We start from the raw sequence: 18,625 nt of genomic DNA on the forward strand, positions 1-18,625 counted from the left end.
CGGGTAGGTGCTGGTGGCGCCTCCTCAGCTTCCCAGCCAGCAGGATGTGGTCCCTGCGAAGCAGCTTGTGGCTCCATCTAGTGCCCATGCCAGCCCTGCACCCATTGCTGGGCAGATGGGCCACATCACAGCACCCTGGCCAGAGGCAGCCACCCGAGGGAACCCCCTCGCTGCTCCTGGGCAGGCAGGTACAGAAGGGCAGCATCGCAATGAGATCCAGGAAAAAATAATCCCGAAGAACAGGGACTACTGCAAGTAGTTATTCAAAGAACTCATCAAGTGCTGTCTGACAGCAGGGGACAGATCACCCATCTCTTGGAGAGGAGATGCTCCTTGGTACAGGAGATGCTTGTGGCATTGCACCCATCCCAGTGCACACCCAGGCCCACCGCTTGTGGTTGGTGGGAGGCTCTTTGCGGGTCCTGAAACTGGTCCCTGAGGAGCACTAGGAATGGCCTGTCTCAACACCCAGGTCTCCCCAGCCTGCCAGGAACAGCAGCACTAGGGAAGTTTGCCAGGAGCTGAGGGAGATATCCCAGCTGCAATGCAGGGGTGGAGAGGGGTCCAAAAGTGCCTGCAGAGAGGAGGCTCTCTCCTTCTCCCATCCAGATAACAAACGGGAACAATATGACCTCTGTGGCCAGAACACGTTTATGGGTGCTGGTGAGCCTGCCCACGACCCCGAGGTCTGGCAAGAACAGCCTTTCTGCGGGAGGCCATGCAGAGGAAAAGTCCACATCAAAGCTCCCGGAGCGTGCCCATCCCCGGTGCTGCGCGCCCTTGGGCACCGTGGTGCTCGGGTGGGCTCACCCTGCCTGCGTGGAGCTGGGGAGTGCATGGGGCTGCCGGTGGCTGCTCTGCAGGGGCCATAGCGAAGCCAGGCAGCCTGGCAAGGAGGGACCTGTGCCGGCCAGCCCGGCAGGCTGCACCCTTCCATGTGTCCCGTCCCCGCCCCGACGGGACGGCCTGGGCAAAGCGCTGAGTCACTCCCGCTGTCCCCTCCTGCTGCCGCCTCCCGCTGGCCGTGCCCGGCCACGCAGCTGACTCGGCGGGAGGCCAACGGCGAGCGGAGCCCGGGGACTGCCCCGCGGGGAGGGCCGTTGCCGGCGTGCTCGCAGCGGTACCCGCACTGCTGGGGACAGCGAGCGAGGTCAGTGCCCACCCCATCGCATCCCGCCGGGCCGGTGCTGCCCCGGGCACAGCCGTGGGAGCGGGGAAGGCCGGAGCGGATCGCTGCGCAGCGGCGGGCGGGGAACGGAGGTGGGGGGGGTGGGCACCGGACGGGGACCGGCGGCTGGAGCGCGCCTCCCGATGACCTCACCCTCATGACAGGCGAGCGCATGACGTCACACGGCGGCGGGATGCGGTTGGCTGCAGCCGCCGCCCGTCGGGCAACGGAACCCGCCTCCAGCCCCCGCGGCGGCTCGGGAAGGGGGGGGGAAGCGCGACGCCGGCCGCGGGCGGCCTGGGGCGGGCGGGGAGGCGTCGGTTGCGGCACGCAGGTGGGCACCGAGCGGCTGGGGGAGCGGGAGAGGGGCGCAAGCGTTGCTCCGGGGAGCGGGGCCGGCCCGGTGAGGCGTCCTCCCGTGCTGCCGCTCCCGGTGTCCCAGAGCCGCTGGCCGCTGGTGGCGGCGGAGGAGGACTTGGAGGGGGAAAGGAGGGGTGGGAGCGGAAACTTCCAGCAGCAGCGCCGGGCCGGGAGGCCGTGTTTACGGCCGGGGCAGGGGGGCGGGCCCTGGCGGCACCGCCCCGTCGCGCTCCCGGTGCCGTACTGGTGCCGTACTAGTGCAGGGGCCAGCGCCGCCCTCCCCGTCAGTTGATGCGCGCGGTCAGCGCGGGCGGGGGGCGAGTAAGGGCTGGGGGCGCGGCACCCCGGGGTTATGGGGAGCGGGGCTGGAGCAGCGCAATCCCGTCCCCGGTCCGGAACGGGGCGTGCTGTTGAAGTGCGCCGGCGTGCCCGGGGACGGGGGGGGTCCCCGCTGAGCCCTTAATCCGCTCGAGTCCCTAAGCACCTTAGCGGGCTGCTAAGGACAGAGCCTCGGGGGTGGGGGTAGGGGTAAAGGTGAGAGGGGAGCTGGGGCAGCGGGGAGGAGCGGGGTTGACAGCGAGGATCCGTGTCCCTTTGCTCGGGCAAGTTGGGGTGATCCAGGTGGGACAGCGCTGCGACAGCAGCCAGGGGTCTTGGCTGGGGCTGTGCGTGGCCAAGGTGCAGGCAGGGTGCTGGGGAGGTGTGTGTAGGATGTGTACTGAGCCGCTGGGGGACCTGTGATGTGACTGGAGTACCTGGGGAGGGCGGGGGCCTGCTCTTGCTCTCTCATGCCTGGTGCTGTCAGGCTGTGCCTGCAGACCCCCTGACATTGCCTTTCCCCCTGCAGTAACTGTGCGGGACAGCCACACGTCATGGTGGACTACTACGAAGCGCTGGGGGTGAGCCGTAGTGCCACCGCTGAGGACATCAAGAAGGCGTAAGTGGGTGACAGGCATGACCCTGCCCACCGGGCACAGCAGCCTGAGCCACAGGTCCTCCCTTCCTCCCGGTGCCAGCAAGGCAGCGGCTCCTTTGGGGCCGGTGGCGACAAGGCCCAGCTCCAGAGGGGACAATCCGGCATTTGTTTCCTTTGTGCGGAGGCCAGAGCAGGGTTGGGCTTTTCTGCCACACAAAGGCATCTCTTGGTGGGGTTTGGTCCCTTTGTCCCTGCTCTCAGGCCAGGGCTGGGGATGGAGGTAGGAGGTGGGTCCCACTGGTGTTTGGAGGTGTCCTTTCTCTGCTGGAGGGGATGACAGAGGGCTGGGGTGTGGGGGCTCTGCTGGTGTCGGGGTTGGGGGGCTGGAGTTCACAGGGTAAGGAGCAGCGTGTGCCCTGGCAGGGACATGGGCCCTGCTGGCAGGAGCATGCTGTGTCCCAGGCACTGTGGGGGAGCCCTGGGGGGTGGCCAGAGCCCTCTGCAGCTCCTGCCTGGCACCCTGCTGAGGTCCTGCTGCTCTCAACGGGGTGAGGCATCACCTGAGGACAGTAGGTGCAGACTGGTAGCTTGCCTGGGGGAACAGAGGTCCATGCTGGGGGTGGCTTCCTAAGAATGGGTGAGAAAAGTTGTGCAGCTGGGTTAACCCCAGGTAAATACAGGCAAGAGGAAAGGGATGCTTATCACTGGGAGCTTGCAGCAGTCCCCGGTCCATTCATGCCCATGGTGGAGCCCAGGAAGGCTCTGGAGCAAACCTGTGAGCACCATGCAGAGCTGAGGCAGGCACAGGGTCATGCCATAAATGTTTGTTCTGGAGGCAGGACCAGCCCAGAAAGCTGCTCTTTGATGTCAGAGGCTGTAGGGTCTTGCATGAAGCAGGCTTGTTGAGTGCTTGTGCCCACAGATTCAGTGGTGTGGACTCAGAGCAGGGTTGCTGGGAGCCCCGCTGCCCGAGGGCTGCTGTGTGCCCACTGCTGCCCCTCTGTGCAGGTACAGGAAGGCCGCGCTGAAATGGCACCCGGATAAAAACCCAGACAACAAGGAGTATGCTGAGCAGAGGTTCAAGGAGATTGCCGAGGCGTACGAAGTGCTGTCGGACAGTAAGAGGCCGTGGTGCTGTCCTGTGTGTCCCCTTACCCTTGGGGCTTCTCATTCTGGGGTGTCCTGCTGCTGGGCTCACCCAGGTGGCATCCATAGACATCCCTAGATGCAGTGGGTCCCTCCAGTCTTACTGCCTGGCCTGTGGGGTTTGGTTACCTCCCTACATATCCCTCGAAACAATCTTTGGAAGATGCTGGCACGCTGGCCTCCAGGATGAGGTCTCCCCAGTGGTTCTGAGGCTCACGCCTCCTCACCCAATGTCTCAACTTGGGTTTGGGAGCAGTGCGGGTGCAGCAGGGGCTCGTGCCACTCCCCTCCTTTTGCCGTTCTGTACTTCCCTTGGCTGGGGCATCATTGGTGCTCCTGCCTGTGCCTGGCAGCAAGCTCCCCGCAGCCCCTTTCCTTCACCTTCCAGAACAGAAGCGCGATATCTATGACCGTTATGGCAAGGACGGACTCATGGGGGCAGGTGAGTGAGTGAGCAGAGCCATGGGGTCAGTGCAGCGCTGGGTATGGCCCCATCTGAAGATGTGGTGTGGGTCTGTACCCCTTGGGGTTTCCCACCCCAGGACTCCCCTTAACTCTGAGCTTTCTCCCTCCAGCAGGACCAGGAGGCTCTGGGGCCAGTGCTGGGGCTCCCGAATTCACCTTCACCTTCCGCAGCGCTCACGATGTATTCCGGGAGTTCTTTGGCGGGCGAGACCCCTTTGCTGACTTCTTTGGTGTGTGCAGGCCAGGGGGGCCAGGGCAGGTTCTGGGATAACCCTCTAACTGGGCTTGGGCGCAGAGCACATGGCTGGCCCCAGTGGGGGCTCCACATGGCCCTGCTCCTGGCTCGCCAAGCCATGGGGGTGGTATTGATGGGGAGGATCCCTGCCTTCCAGATGAGATGCTGCCCTTCTCTGAGCTGCGAGGACCTGGCCCACGGCACCACGGAGGAGGTCACTTCTTTTCCACCTTCCCGGGATCCTCAGGTGGGAGACGCTGCCAGCCCCTAGCTGGCCTGGGGGGGGTCCCAGAACATGGCATGTTCCTGGGCAGGGTCCATCACCTGCTTCCCTTGTGCTCCTTACTGTGGCACTGACCTTGTCACTCCCTGTTCCAGATTTCTTCTCCTCGTCCTTTAGCTCTGGTGGCAACAGAGGGCTGGGCTTCCGCTCCGTCTCCACCTCCACCACCTTCGTTAATGGCAAGCGCATCACCACCAAGCGGTGAGGGCACTCCCGGCCTTCCCCATCAGTGGGCCTTGGAGCCTGCCCCTTGCTGCTGCCGTGCTCTGGTAGCCTGGCCCTTGACTCTCTGTCTGTGTGCCTGCAGGATTATCGAGAACGGGCGGGAGCGGGTGGAAGTGGAGGAGGATGGGGAGCTGAAGTCGATCCACATCGATGGTGAGAAGCAGCGCTGGAGACCAACCTGTTGGGATCTGGCAGTGACACTTCCCAAGTGCCCTTTCTCCTTTGGGATGGCTGGGGGATGCTGCATCCAGGCTTGGTTTTGGGCTGAGCCCTGTTTGGGGCTCTGCCGTAGAGTGGGTGGGCAAGAGTTGATGGGGCCCTGCTCCAGCTCTGAGCAGCTGGAGCAGCTGGGACCCCCATACCCTGCCCCTGTTACTGTAGGTGTCCCCGACGACATGGCGCTGGGGCTGGAGCTGAGCCGGCGCGAGCAGCAAGCCTTCCCCAGCGCACAGCCCGCCTCGCCGCCCGCCCCGCGCCAGCCCACGAGCTCCTCGCCCGTCTGCCTCTACACGGACAGCGAGGACGAGGATGAGGACTTGCAGCTGGCCATGGCCTACAGCCTCTCAGAGATGGAGGCTGCGGGGCACCACCGAGCAGGTGGGCACGGCCCCGGCACCCCATCCTCCTCCCGCAGAGCCTGCGGCACCCGGGGAGGGCCGGAGCGGGAGGTGGCAGGGGCCAGCAGCCCCGCCACAGAGGGGCATGAACCTGCTGCCCCCAAAGCGAAGCAGTGGCACTGCCCCCTCCTCTGAGCATGGGGCTGAGGCTGTGCCCCTACCGTGGGGCAAGGAGAGAAAACGGGGGTGTTGCTGTGTGGGGCTCGGCTCCTGCCTCCCCCAGCAAGGTTGGGGGCTCTGCTGCCCTGCCTCCTTTCTGCCGCTGAGGTGGGTGGGCAGCTGGTGGCACCCTGGGGCGGGGGGGCTGCCAGAGTCGGGGGTGGTGGCTGGAAGAGGGGCGCTGGTGGGGTTCTGGAAGCGCAGGATGCCTGTGAGCAGGTGTGCCCTGGCTCTGCCTGCTCCTCTCTCCCTGCCTGCCTTGCAGACACACAGGGGCTGCCAGGCACTGCCTCCCTGGCTGCTGCCTGCCCCTGCCCGTGCTGAAAGTACTGGGTTGAGCTCTTCCTCCTTGCAAGGAGGGATGTGTGTGTGTGAGCTCTGCTTTGTGCCTTGTGTCTGTCTCTCCTCTGGATGCTGTCACTCCTGCCTGTACTCCCTCCTCCTCTGTTCCTCCCACTGCAGACCCTGCCTGGTCGCCCCTGCCCTATGCCTTGCACACCTTGCAGGGCACTGTCACCCCTCTACCTTGGCCTGGGGGCACTGTGCCTCCCTGCTTCCAGCAGCAGCAGTGACCCTCAGTGATGCTCACAGGCATTCCCACCCTCGGCGTTTCCAGCTGTAGTCCTGCCTTGGCTCTCTTCTCCTCCTCCTCCTGGGACCTTCCTCGCTCCCTCCCTGCCCCTCTGCAGCCCCGGCCAAGGAGGGTTTCACAGGTGCCGTTGTGTCCCCCCCTCCGCTTGTCTCCCCAGGTGTGTTCTGAGGCTGCTGCGCCCAGGGACCGCGCACGCCTGCTCACCCATGGAGGCTCTCCCAGCCAGGACTCCGCTTTGTCCCTGCACGGCCACTCCCTGCCACCCCTTTCCCCAGCACCCTCTGGCTCCGTGGGACACGGTGGGGGGGAGCACCACAGTGCTTATGGCTGAGCAATACCTGGGGCTGGGGAGAGATGCCCCAGGCACCACAAGGTGGTGGGGAGGGTGGTGGTGGGCTGTAGATTAGGCTGCTGGGGGGGTGCTGGTGGCAGGCAGCGAGGGGCAGCATGGCTGTGCTCAGCCAGTGGGGCTGGGCTCTGCCCCCCTCCTCACTGTAGCCCCCCCCTCCCTGCTCCTTTCTGCTGACAGCTGTCAATAAACCTGTTTGCAGGAGCTGCTGCCTGGGGGTGGCTCTGGGCTGGGGGCTCTGGGGTCCTTCCCGCATCCTTCACAGGCAGAGGGTCCCTGCTGAGCTTGTCTGGTGGTTGTGGGGTGTGGGATGTGGTCCTGCGGGAGTGTGACCAATGACTCCCCGCGCCCCCCATACACACAAAGGCAGAGGCCAGGCCTGGCTGCAGCTGCACAAACGTGACACAAGAACTTTATTCACACCAAGATACAAAATTATATTTCTCTAGAAATTTCTCTTCTGCTTGAGTGACGAGGTGGGAGCACACAGAGAGGACCAGGGGCTGGGACAGGCCCTCCTGCACCCAGTAGCCCCCAGCCGTTGGGGACCCCTGCCCACTCCACAGGCACAGACAGGGAGCTGACACAGGACTGCAAGACTGGGGGATAGGAGAGCAACTTGGGGGCATACAGCCAGCTCCCGGCACCATCAGCTGGACCTCTCCTGTGCAGGGACTAGGGGACACAAACCCTGTCCCCTCAGCGGTGGCAGTAGATGTGATGGTTTTGGTGCCCTGTGCACAGAGGGGCTGAGCCATGTATGCCCGGGGAGACGGGAAGGGAGGGTCTGGGGGGGTAAACAGAGCCAGCAGCACAGACAGCACTTTACAGGGAGAGAGGGGCACCACAGGCAGGGCAAGGAGAGCACGCAAAGCTGGGGGGGCCAGGGGGGAAGACAAGAGGGAAGGGCTCCTCGCCCTCACTGCGGCAGTGCCTTCAGGATGGCATTCACTTCCTCAGCCACAGCCGTCAGTGCGAACTCAAACTGGTCCTGGAGGGGGCATGAGGATCCGTGTCAGCCCAGCAATGGGGGGTGTACTGAGGGAGGGAGGGGAGCACCAGTTTGGGGGTACCTTGGTCTGCACCATGCCAGGCCGCTGGTCTCGGATGTGCTCCAGCGTAGCAGCTATGTCTATCTCCTTCACCCCTGGGGCAGAGGGTGAGAAAGGTGCTAGGAGGGGGGGTCACAGGCGGCGCACATGGCCCTGCCACCCCCCAGAAGAGGGGGGAAGCAGTGCTGCCCTGCACCTACCTTTGGCCATTCGGTTTAGGACCATGTCAACGAGGATGTACGTTCCAGTCCTGCCTGCACCATCACTGCAAGACACAGACACTTGGACCAGGGGGACCAGCTCCAGGGACTGGTCCTGGCCAGCAGGTCCCAGTCTTGCAGCCACCCCCAGGCTGCACCCCCAAGCCAGCCCCAGAGGTACCTGCAATGCACAATAATAGGGCAGGAACGACCCCGGTAGCACTTGTTCACCTTCCTGCAAGGACAAGAGGGAGCAGGTCAGTGCCCTGCCACGCCAGAGACAAGGCTGTGCTACGAGCCCCTCGCTGTGCCGAGCTGGGGTGAAGGGGGCAGTGGGCGCCCCATGATGTGGCCCTGGGGGTCCAGCACATGGCTCCTCCTGCCTCCCCAGCGGCACTGGGCATGGGATGGGGCCCATGAGTGGAATGGGGCTGGGGAAGGAAAAGAGCCCAGCTCCTGAGGTGCCCAGCGTGGGCAGGGGAGCAGTGGCATGACCCCAGGGGAGCAGCTGTGGTCCGGTGGGGTGCGAAGCGGAGGGCCAGGCGCCGGTGGGGCTCCCAGCATGCTCCATGCAGCAGGCACGGCTGCCAACGATCACTTTTGTGACTATGCAACTGGAGCCAGATTACTAGCTGCAAATCACAAAAATGACGCCGGCAGCTGCGAGAGAGAGACAGGGACAGACAGAGAGACAGAGAGAGCGTGAGCAGGGCGGAGAGGAGGGCGACGTGCTGGGGGAACCCACGCTGCCCTAAGGGGCCCTGGCCAGCCCCCAGCCCACCGCCACCCAGGGACCCGGAGACCCAAGTAGGCACTGCCTGTAACACCCCCTGGGAGCAGTCCCAGCCCCGCTGCCCCCTCCCCTAGCTGGAGACCTGCTGCTGGCTCTAGGGCATGGGGAGCGATGGGACACAGCTGCTCAAGGCAGGCTCCAGAGGTTTCTTCTTGCACCCATGGCTGCGGAAGGTGCCAGGCTGGCTGTCCCCCACGCCAGCTGGAGGTTTCTTGCCCACCAAGCTCTGCTGAGCCTTATCCCGAGCTGCCTGCAACCGGGTGGTTCTGCTCCTCCCGATGCACGGCAGCCTCCTGCCCCCCCCGCCGGTCCATGCCGCAGCCCCGACCCCGACCACAGCGGCAACGCTGCCCTCGCCCATGGGCCCCCCCCCCGGCTGGGAGCCCCGCTGGCTCCCCGGGACACGGGGGCGCTCACCTGCGGAAGTCCAGGAGGGGCCGGGTGGTGGCGGGGATGCCCTCGGCCGGCCAGCTGAGGAAGTGGAACTGCGTGAGGGTGCGGGTCTCCTGCGACTGCACGTTCTTCAGGTAGAAGCTGCGCACCAGGAAGTCCTCGCACCAGATGTGCTCCGACACCAGGTTCACCTGCCCGAGAGAGGCAGCCCGTGGCTATCAGCACTCAAGGGACAGGGGGCCGGAGGATGCTCTTGCCCCAGGCTACTGGCCACGCTTGCCTCGTAGATGTGGTAGAGAGAGGAGCCTTCGTCTGGCCAGTAGCGGTCACACTGCTTGACACTGTCCTCGGCCAGCGGGCTCAGCATGACAATGACGGTGCAGCCGTGTTCCCACACCATCTGCCGGCAAGGCACGGTGGATGTCACCACAGGGTGACGGTGCAGGGCAGGAGGGGGGCCGAGCCACTGTGACCCATCTGGTGGGCAGCACACAGAAGGACCCCGGTGGGCTGGCACTGCTGGGTGACACTCACCTGCCAGAAGTCAGCAATAGTGTGGGACAGTGGCCCCTGTGTAGCGATGTATGCTGGCATCCGTGGGTCGTGCTCGATCTGGAGTGGGGAAGGGGGTGTCAGACTGCATGCTCTACAGGCAGGGGTGGGTGACACCAGGGGGAGCTGGGGAATACCCCAGGGGTGATGGGTGGGCTGGGGAGGGAGGTTCAGGTGCCAGAGCCATGAGGGAAATGGGTTTTAACCACATCTGAGCAGCAGGGCAAGCAATGTAGCCCCCAGATACATGAGCTCAGTCCAGCTCCACCCCAGAGTGGGAGCCTTGCCTGTGCACAGAGCACATCACAGAGCAGGGTGGCAGGGCAGGAGCCCCAGGTGGTTACTCACAATCGGACTGGCATTGATGAAGTCACTGCGGGATGGGTTGCTTTCAGCTTTCAGCTTGATCCGCACATGGTCATCTGGGGAAATGGAGACCAGGAGCTGTGGTGAGTGCCTGGGGGAGCAAGGCATCCCCATGCCCTGCAGCACCCTCCTGCCAGGGCCCTGGAAGCTGGTCCCTGGCCACTGAGGATGCTCACAGGGCACGTAGTCAGGGTTGCGGTTCTTCTTCAGGTTGGCTTCACTCTGGGCAATGGAGCAGATGCTGGGCTCAGCCTGGTAGGCACAGAGAGCCTGCCACTCCTTGGCCAGCCGGTCCCGGTTGCGGAGATGGTCCTCCATGTATGCCTGGGGCAGAAGGGCAGGGGTCACCCCGGCAGCCAGCAGGGTACCTGGGGGGCTGGGGAGAGAACCTGCCACCCCAGCAAGCCGGCTCACCAGGATCATGTGTCCAGTGGAGATGTCCATGTTGGACTGGACGGGCTCCTCGCACCAAGAGGGTGTGCTGCTGTGGGAGCTGGGGCTGGGCTGCGGGGCATCACTGAACTGGGATGAGACACTGCTGACCCGCGAGGTCTCCGCTGGTGCTGCTGACGCCTCGGCACGGCCAAAGAGAGACTTGGCAGCCATGTGCTGGCGGCACAGCTCCTGGGGGGACCCCAATAAGAGCCCTGTCCCTTGGCCACGGCACTGCCCTAGGGCAGCCCCAAGTGATGCTGATGCAGCGGTGCTGCATCCTGCAGGGTCCTGCATCCCATGGGGTCCTACCTGGTATTCCAAGGTGGTGTCGGCAGCCCCCTCAGGCCCCAGGGCGGCCAGGCGCTCCTTCTCCCGCTGCTTGGCGTGGCGCCGGAGGCAGAAGGCTGCGGAGGCTGCGATGGCGATGCCTGCCACGCAGGCCAGCACAATGAAGGTCAGCAGCACCGTATGGAAGCCGTCCCCGAAGCGGGATGGGCGTGAGTAGGCAGCGGCCTCGTTGCGCTGGGGGCAGAGCCAAGCAAGGGTTAGTGGAAGGCATCCCATTCTGCGTCACACTTGGAGTTTTGGGATACTGAAGCAGAGCAAGGGCATTCGGTGCGGCACTGATTGCCCCAGCATCCTCAGTGGGTGCAGAGCTGGTGTCACTGGAGTGCTGGGTGTCACTGGGGTGACACAGCGCACCCACCTGCATGCTGCATGTGATGTTGCTCACAATCCTTGGTGCTGGGTTGAGCCTGGCTAAGGCCAAGCAACAGAAACCTGCTGCTCCCCCTGCTCCTAGAAAGCAGGGCTGCTCCCCATGTGAGGTCCAGCCTGAGCTGTCCCCTCCAGGGCAGGCAGTAGCCCCATGTTGCTCAGGTTAAGTGGCATCATGCCCAGCTGGAAGTCAATGAGGGCCAGATTCAGCCCGGGGGATTTATGGCAGATGATGGACCACTGTAGCGCTGGGTCCAGGGCAGTGGTCACAGCTCCCAGGGACCTTCCCTAACCTGGGCTGGCTCTTCCCTGCAGCCAAGGCTCCAAGGAAGGACACAGTGGGATTTGCTGGTGCTGCCAGAGGGCTGGTGCCATCCTGGTGACTGGGAGACAGGTCCTCCCAGTCACTCTCCCCATCTGGGACACAGAGCAGCCCCTACCACCTTACAGGCAGTGCCCTCAGGGTGGCTGTGAGGGACACCCAACCTGTGCCAGTCCCATGCTAGGACAGGATGATGCTGAGCATTTGCTGGATGGGACCCCCTCCTAAGGCCTTGTCCCAGAGTCGCTGGTGGTCAGGATGCTGTCAACCCTCAAGCCGGGTCCTAGGGCAGCACAGGGATGCTGGGGCATCACCACCACCAAATATGCTGTGCCCAATGAGGTGCCAGAGCCGAGCATTACCTCACTGCCGTGGCCTTCTATTGGCTACAAGCCCGATGAGGTTACCGGGGGAACACTGCATCGTCATCACCTACGTCATCATCATCATCCTCACCTGGGGATGCCCCCACCACTGGGGTCCCTTCTGCTGCCTGCTCCCAGCCCCAGCCTGCCCTGCAGCCAGGGGTATCCATCAGTGCTAGCACCTCCTGACTCCCCAAGCCGGATGAACCCTGCAGCCCTGAAGGTGTCAGCAGGTCTGAGGAGGTCAGGATGGTTGGGGGCAGAAGGGACCTCCCTTACAGGCCTGCCTGGGTCCTGCTCTCCCCCTGCTTCTCTACATCCCTTCTTCCCCAGGTTTTCCACCAGTGCCACTGAATTCCGAGCCTGGGAAGGGGAGGGCGGGGGTAAAGCACAAGCTGGTCTAGACTGGGGAGGTCCATGCAGAAGAGGGCTCACAAAGCTGCCTCAGCCTTCTCTGAGCTCCAGCTCCTGTTATCTCTGCCATCTCTCCCGGCTCCTGCCACATCAAAAGCCATTGCCATAGCAACGCTCCACATGTTGCTGATGATGACAGGTTGCCTCCTTAGCCAGGCCACCCCTTCTCCACGGCGTCCTCCTCCTCCAAGGTCCCAATTTCCTTCCTCCCTGCCCACAGCTACGGTCACAAGGCAGGAGGGTGGGAAATGGGGACCCCCCCCGTTGGGGATGAGCTCCACTACTTCCCTTCCCCACACTGCAAACACAGGAGCCATGCTCAGTTTCCCATCTGCAGCCCCACTCCTTCTCCCAAGAGACTGTTCCTGGGGTCCCCAGAGGAGCATGGGGAGGGGGTGCCCCTCTCCAAGCAGATGGCTCCTGCTCCATCCCTGTCTTCAGCTGCTTTGCTGTTCTCTGGGGGCATGATAGCATTTTGCTTGCCTAGCCATGGTCTCTAGGGTTCCCTGGCACAGCCTGGCACTGGGGTGCCCGGTTGGAGGGAGGTGAGGGTGAGGACGAGCCCTGCAGAGCGCAGCCCCAGATCACGGATGGAGGTGGTGGAAACCTCGGGGAGGCTCTTCCAAACCGCCTTCAAACCCTATGGAGCTGTTTGGGAAGAGCAGAGTGCTCTGTGAGCGCAGGCAGCATCACCGTGCTGGGTGGAAGGGGCAGCTGGAGCTGTCCTGCTCAACCCCTGTGCCTCCAGCACAGCAGCCCAAACACAGCCCTCTGCTCCTCACTGCCCCACAGACCCACGGGGTAGGCTTGCTCATGAAGACCCCCGCACCCCAGGGCTGGGCACAGTGCACTTGCTGCTCTGTCCCAGCCCTGTCCCCAGCCCCAAGGGATGGGCACAGTCGTTCCTACCTCTCCCACTCCTGTTTGCACCACCTTCAGGCCCAGCTCAGCCTCCAGCTCTGCCTTCACTTGCTCTGTGAACAGAGAGGAGATGCTCAGAGGGGTACTTGCCCCCACCCAAGAGACCCCCGCCAGAGACAGAGCCAAGGGGTACTCCCTGCGGTGCCCACTGCACACCAGCTCTCCAGTTCAGCCAAGGGCAGTGGGATCTATGGTGGGAACCCCCACTTCCCGGGCACCCCTCAAGGAGGGGAGGAGTGGACCAGGCGATCCCTGCCCGACTCACCAGCCTGCCTGGCCACATCTGACAGGGAGAGGTTCTGGGGGTTCTGCCGGATGCGGAAGGTGAGAGCGGGACCCACAACACTGCCAGGGAAGGGGGGGACACAGCATGAGAGCGAGAAGCACAGCCCCCATCCCCACCCCACCACAGTGTGCTCCCTCCTGGCTGTGCACGGACCCCACGGCCCCACTGCCCTCACCTGATGTTGATGAAGCTGGCCGTGGAGAGGTGAAGGTGCTTGGCCAGGAGCTCCAGCAGCCGCACGCCTGCAGCCAGCCCCAGGGGCCTGTGGGGACAGTGGCAGGGTGAGGAGCTGGGCGCAAGGGGAGAGCCCATGCTCCTCATGGCCAAGGAAGGGGGACAAGCAAGCTCAGGGAGTCCTGCGCATGCAGCAAGGGCTGTGCTGGCTGCCGGGCTGTCAGGGTGGCAGGAGGTAAGAGCATGGGGATGTGTGGTGATGGGGGTAAGCTGATACCTCCCCCTTGCACAGAGGCAGCGGTGCACAGATGTGGCTGAGCCCACCCCAGCATCCCGTCCTGCAGCAGCGAGGTCTGGCCTTGGCTTGGGCTTTAGGTGAGGGAGGTTTTGGGGTCGGATAAGGATGATGGGTAGAGAGGGGCTGGGGAGCTGACCCTACCACAGACCCACACAGGCTCAGCCAAGCATGTGGAGCCATGACAGCCAGCATGGAGGGGATACAGACCCTGCACACACACACACACACACACACACCCCTCTCCTGACCCCCAGCTCTCACTTCTGGTCTGTGATGATGTAGCCATACTCATCCGGTGGTCGTGTACCCCGCTGCACCCCACCATCCTTCGCCTCCGTGTAGCTCTTCTTCTCCACCACAATTGGCTTCCCGGGGCTAAGCACCTGCTCGCTGGGTCCCTGCTGTGGCTCAGCCTGAGGGGCTGGCGAGGACACTGCTCTGTCCCTGTCCCTCAGCCCATCCCCTGGGGTGCTGCTGGTTGGCATTTTGGGGGCTGGCACTGTGGAGGAGGGGGGCACTGGCTGCTCTCCGTGCTGCATGCCCCTCTCCATCACCTGCAGGGAGAGAAAGGGAGGAACTGGGACTTCTGAGGAGAGCCCTAGGGGGCTGCCCCCCCACCCCCTCCCCACATCCCACCTGTGTTGTGGCACCTCCTCCAGCACCACCCTGCTGCAAACCCACCCGTTTCACTGTGGGCATTTCAGGGCCAGCGAGACCTGGGAAGGAGAGAGACAGAGGTCCTGCACCGTGCACCCCGAAGGGCAGCACTCCCTACCCTGGAACAGGGCGTGCGGGCACCCACCACTGCCAGTCCCTGTGAGCCACTCACCAGAGCTCTGGAGCAGCTGGAGGAGGGTGGAGAGGCTGCTCAGCTGCTGAGGGCTCAGCTCTGGCAGCCCCAGGCCGTAGCTGGCCAGGAGAGAGGCCAGTCTCTTCAGGGCAGCATCTGTAACACAACACAGCATCAGGCTGGATGCTGTGCACCTGCACAGTGACCATGGGCTGGGGATGCATCAGCTGGGGCAGGTGTGGTTAAGGGAATACATCACTCATGGGCATGAAGCCAAAGAAAGGGAGAGTCTGCACTACAAGGAAGACGGCTGTGGGGACAGGATGGGGATGAAGGCTGGAGAGCACGGTACCTGTCTGTGCAGGGGGTGGCTGGGAAGCCAGGGGCGCTGGCTGCTCCTTCTCCTCCACGTCCCTGTAGTCACTGGTGAGCCGCAAGCTGTGCTGGAGCCTGGTGCTGGGAGGGTCGGGGCGGCCCGCTTTCTCTCTGGGCAGGGAAAGCATACCCAAGTCCTGGAAGAGATGCCCCCCATCCATTCCTGGCTGCCCACCATAGGATGGTGCAGGGCCGGCCCCAAAAAGAGCCTGGGCAGGGACCCGGCCCAGCAGCGAGGAGGTCTCAGGGCTCTGCCTGGCCGAGGCGCCAGGGAGCTGGTGAGCGCTGTCCTGATAGCCGAACTGCAGCTGAAACACAGAGCCACCAAGGTCAAACGGCACAGGGGCCCTGCCACCCCACGGCATGGCACCCCAGAGGTGGGGCTTACCCCAGCACCGGCAGAAGGAGGATGTGGGGAGTGCAGCAGCCCCTTGCCCGTCTCTACCTTTCCAGCTAGGAGAAGGACACTTGCCCCCCAGCTTACCTTGTGGTAGGAGTAGGGGTTGAGCAGAGCCTCCTCATATCCCAGCTGGGGCAGGGAGGGCAGCAGGAGGTGCTCCAGGTACCGCTGCAGCAGAGGGGATGGCAGCAGCGGCGGGGGGTGCCCCAGATGCTGAGCTGTGGGCAGGCCTGGGTCCGTGGGGAGCTGAGCTCGCCGGGGGGAGCCACGGAGGGGCAGGAGCCTGGGATGCAAACAGTACCAGGGTGACTCCCCTGGGTATGGGGAAGTCCCCCCTCCAAACCCCATTTGAAGGGCAAAGCCCTCACTGTCCTGCGCTGCTCTGCTCGTAGGCCAGCGGCTGGCACTGCCCTACCTGTCCCTGGCCCCTGGCTCCAGTGAGGGAGGCAGGCGGATGCGGGGAATGCGTTCCATCTCCTGCGAGATCACGTACTGGGTGATGCCATCCTGCCAGGAGAGCCCTGCCATGGGAGGAGGCTGTGAGACACAGAGGAGGCCTGGGGACCATGGGGTGAGCACGTGGGAGGCCACCATCATGTCCTGACCCTGTGTCCCATTGCCTGGGTTTGTCACTGCTCCTGCTAGAATCAGCTGGACCCCAGTTGAGCCCAGCCTGGCCCCTGGGGCAGTAGGACCCCAGCAGTGCCGCCCAGCAATGCTGCCTGACACCCCCTTCCCACCGCACTCCCCCTTTTCACCTTGTGCCATGAGATGCCGCAAGACATCCTGAAGGCGCTGGAGCACAGGAGAGGTGACCTGGAAGTAGGGTCTGTCCTGCACAGAGCCCACCTGGCACTGCCCAAACAGCCCATCTGCAAGAGAGGGAGGCAGTGGAGCTGGATGGATGAACACCCCTGGGGTGGGAGTCTCTGGACACGGTCCCAACTCTTCCCTGCCATGGCCCCCCCACATTGAACCCCAATTCACCTGTAAGGCAGCCCTGCACCATCCCCCATCCCCTTGGGAAGGAAGAAGGGATCCCTGCACACCTACCCTGCACGCACACCTCCTGGGGGGAGCACAGCCTCCGGTCAAACAGGCAGCCTGGGACGGACAGACAGACACACAGGCCAGTCAGCACTGTGCCCAACGGGGTCTACAGTGGAGTTTTCTCATCACCAGCTGCTTGGGGACCCCCACTCCCCCAGGGAAGTGCCAAGGGGGTGCAATGTAGTGATGGGGGGCCACAGCCTGGTAGCCACAGGCAGGGCCTCAGTGCCAGCCTCTCCCACTCATACCCAAGATGGGGGCTTCATGCAGAACCTGTCTAACTCTAAGGACAGGAGGAGGCCTGGAGTTTTTTGGGGTGCCAGCACTTAGGAAGGGAAGGCTGAGGGGGCAGAGTACCACAAGATCGTGTCTGTTGCCCCCCTACATGAGGCACTACGAGGCAGGGACACAGCCCCGCACCTTGTGACACCGGGGATCCACCCTCCCTGCGAGGGGGGCCCCAAGGCAGGCATGCAGCGGGAGGGGGTTGCTTCTCCATCCCCTTCGGGGGGCAGCACCTGGGCAGGGGGCGGCTTCCCCCTTCCTCTCTCCCCCCCCGTCTCGGTCCAAGACCGTCAGCAGCGAGACGGCAGCAGGCGATGACTCAGCCCCGGATGGCAAGGAAGGAACGAGAAAACAACCGGGGGGAGGGGAGGGAGGGGCCCGAAGCCCGCCGCGGGGGAAGGGGGCAAGTGAGGAAGGAGGTCCCTGAGACCCGGCCACCCAGGGGCCAGTCCCCCGGGGCAGGGGCCGGTGCAGGTTCGGGTACAGGACCCCGCTACCGAGAAGGGACACCCGGGCGCCGACGGGAGGGGCGGGTGGGGGCCGGGCCGGCGGGGCAGGGCGGGCGCTGTCCGCGGTGCTGAAGAGACGCAGCAGCCTCCCGCCGGGACGCTCCGCTCAGCTCCGCCGGGAGAGGCGGCACCGATCCCGATCCCGGGAGGCTTCCCCGGGCAGGACGGAGCTCGGCCGCAGCCGATCCGGCGCCGTTCCTGCCTGCTCTCGGAGGCGGCGGGGCTCTGCAGTGCGGCCGAACCCGTCCCAGCGCTCCTGGGCCCGCCGGAGGATGAGGGGACGCAGCAGTCTCGGGCGCCCGGTAGTGAGTCAGCGGCAGCCACCGGGGCCGTGCCGTGCGGGGGGGCTGCAGCCTTGCTACCAGTCGTGGCACCCGGATAACCGAGAGCCCCGGGGAGAGACCGCACGGGCCGACCTGGAGGAGAGCAGGTGCCCCAGCCCGCCCTCGCGTCCCGGACCGGGCCGTGCTTGCCGGCGGAGGGCGGCTAAAGAGCGCCGGGGTCCCGGAGGAAGCCGCCGCCCGGGGCCTCTACCTGCGGTTCTCCATTCCTGCGGCTGCCCCAGACACCGGCTTTGCTCCGGGCAGGGTGTCTGAGCGAGAACCGCCCTGGTCCTATTCCGTCCCACCGGCCCCGGTGGCGTCAGCAAGTCCGCAGCCGCCGAGGTGCCTCGGGGCCAGTAGCAACATCAGCAGACCCGGGAGAGAGGCGCCCCCCGGTGCCAGTCCCGCATCCGCCGTGCTGGTACCAAGATGCCTTCTCCCCCTCTACACCTGGGCCAGGCCTGACGCTGCGGCCGTATCAGCACCCAGGGCAGCGGTAACAGCACCGGCCGCGGAACCCCCTGCCCTGCAGCCGCTCCGGGAAAACGCCCCCACCCTTCGGGACATCGCCCTGCCCGGGGCCCCGGTCTCACCGTGAGCGGCGGTGGCGGTAGCGGAGGCGCCGCCGTCCCACAGTAGCCCTCGGCCGGCCAGGAGGAGAAGGCAGAAGAGCGCTCGGAGGAGCCGCCGCCCCATGCTCCGCTCACGGCCGCACCATGGCGCACCCGCCGGCCGCGCCCCCGCCGCCGCCGCCAACCCGCGCCCCGCCGCGCCGTGCGCCCCGCCCACCGCCGCCTCTCCGCCAATGGGACACGGCCCACTGCCGCCGCGACACGCCCCTCTGACCGAAACCAATCAGAGAGCTGAGTTTCTTTCCCCCCACTTCGGGCTCACGCCCCCCGTTATCGAGCGAGGCCAATGATGTCGCGCCCCGGGGGGAGACGTCCGAGGACTGCGCCAATCGCAACCTTCCCTGGAGGCGAGCCACGCCCCCCGGGGGTGCGCCTCCGCGCCGGCAGCGCCTCTGCCAGTCACCGCCCCCACCAATCACCGCCTGCCTTTTCCCAGTCTTGCGGTCCCATTGGCTCCT

The 18,625-nt window shown here is 64.9% G+C and overlaps 2 protein-coding genes across 5 annotated transcripts; one reads left to right on the forward strand and one right to left on the reverse strand.

Moving 5' to 3' along the window:
- The first annotated feature begins 962 nt into the window (after window positions 1-962).
- Window positions 963-6,719, forward strand: DNAJB2 (DnaJ heat shock protein family (Hsp40) member B2). 4 transcript variants are annotated; one of them, XM_061370255.1, is made up of 10 exons: window positions 969-1,150; window positions 2,376-2,465; window positions 3,453-3,562; window positions 3,979-4,032; window positions 4,166-4,285; window positions 4,448-4,537; window positions 4,669-4,774; window positions 4,881-4,951; window positions 5,180-5,395; window positions 6,324-6,719. In XM_061370255.1, exons 2-10 carry the CDS (start codon window positions 2,401-2,403, stop codon window positions 6,332-6,334), a joined length of 843 nt encoding a protein of 280 aa, XP_061226239.1. In that variant the 5' UTR covers window positions 969-1,150; window positions 2,376-2,400; the 3' UTR covers window positions 6,335-6,719. The 4 variants fall into 4 exon arrangements, with proteins under 4 accessions (XP_061226238.1, XP_061226239.1, XP_061226240.1 ...); XM_061370256.1 differs by having other exon boundaries at window positions 4,169-4,285; XM_061370254.1 differs by lacking the exon at window positions 6,324-6,719 and having other exon boundaries at window positions 963-1,150; window positions 5,180-6,317.
- Window positions 6,720-6,899: 180 nt separating this feature from the next.
- Window positions 6,900-18,298, reverse strand: PTPRN (protein tyrosine phosphatase receptor type N). The gene is made up of 23 exons (XM_061370258.1): window positions 18,129-18,298; window positions 16,422-16,472; window positions 16,127-16,240; window positions 15,784-15,889; window positions 15,453-15,651; window positions 14,946-15,270; window positions 14,633-14,749; window positions 14,440-14,519; window positions 14,065-14,357; window positions 13,507-13,593; window positions 13,311-13,390; window positions 13,034-13,098; window positions 10,616-10,828; window positions 10,286-10,495; window positions 10,048-10,195; window positions 9,854-9,927; window positions 9,488-9,565; window positions 9,234-9,353; window positions 8,978-9,144; window positions 7,949-8,002; window positions 7,768-7,832; window positions 7,589-7,662; window positions 6,900-7,506 (listed from the first exon to the last, which is right to left on the reverse strand). Exons 1-23 carry the CDS (start codon window positions 18,229-18,231, stop codon window positions 7,435-7,437), a joined length of 2,895 nt encoding a protein of 964 aa, XP_061226242.1. The 5' UTR covers window positions 18,232-18,298; the 3' UTR covers window positions 6,900-7,434.
- Between the last annotated feature and the right edge of the window lie 327 nt (window positions 18,299-18,625).

This window comes from Neopsephotus bourkii, unplaced genomic scaffold (genome assembly GCF_033783945.1).
Source record: "Neopsephotus bourkii isolate Nb327-2 ecotype Australia unplaced genomic scaffold, CSIRO-AGI_Nbou_v1 NB_1526, whole genome shotgun sequence".
NCBI classification, from domain to species: Eukaryota; Metazoa; Chordata; class Aves; order Psittaciformes; family Psittacidae; genus Neopsephotus; species Neopsephotus bourkii.

What these genes read in the sequence shown, in the direction of transcription:
- DNAJB2 (XM_061370254.1), top strand. Translation starts at nt 2,401, where the DNA reads ATGGTGGACTACTACGAAGCGCTGGGGGTGAGCCGTAGTGCCACCGCT. An exon ending in GCTGAGGACATCAAGAAGGC is followed by an intron (nt 2,466 to 3,452) that starts GTAAGTGGGTGA and finishes CCCTCTGTGCAG; the next exon opens with GTACAGGAAGGCCGCGCTGA. An exon ending in CACCTTCCCGGGATCCTCAG is followed by an intron (nt 4,538 to 4,668) that starts GTGGGAGACGCT and finishes TCCCTGTTCCAG; the next exon opens with ATTTCTTCTCCTCGTCCTTT.
- PTPRN (XM_061370258.1), bottom strand. Translation starts at nt 18,231, where the DNA reads ATGGGGCGGCGGCTCCTCCGAGCGCTCTTCTGCCTTCTCCTCCTGGCC. An exon ending in GCCAGCTTCATCAACATCAG is followed by an intron (nt 13,391 to 13,506) that starts GTGAGGGCAGTG and finishes CTTCCCTGGCAG; the next exon opens with TGTTGTGGGTCCCGCTCTCA. An exon ending in TGCAAACAGGAGTGGGAGAG is followed by an intron (nt 10,829 to 13,033) that starts GTAGGAACGACT and finishes CTCTGCCCCCAG; the next exon opens with CGCAACGAGGCCGCTGCCTA.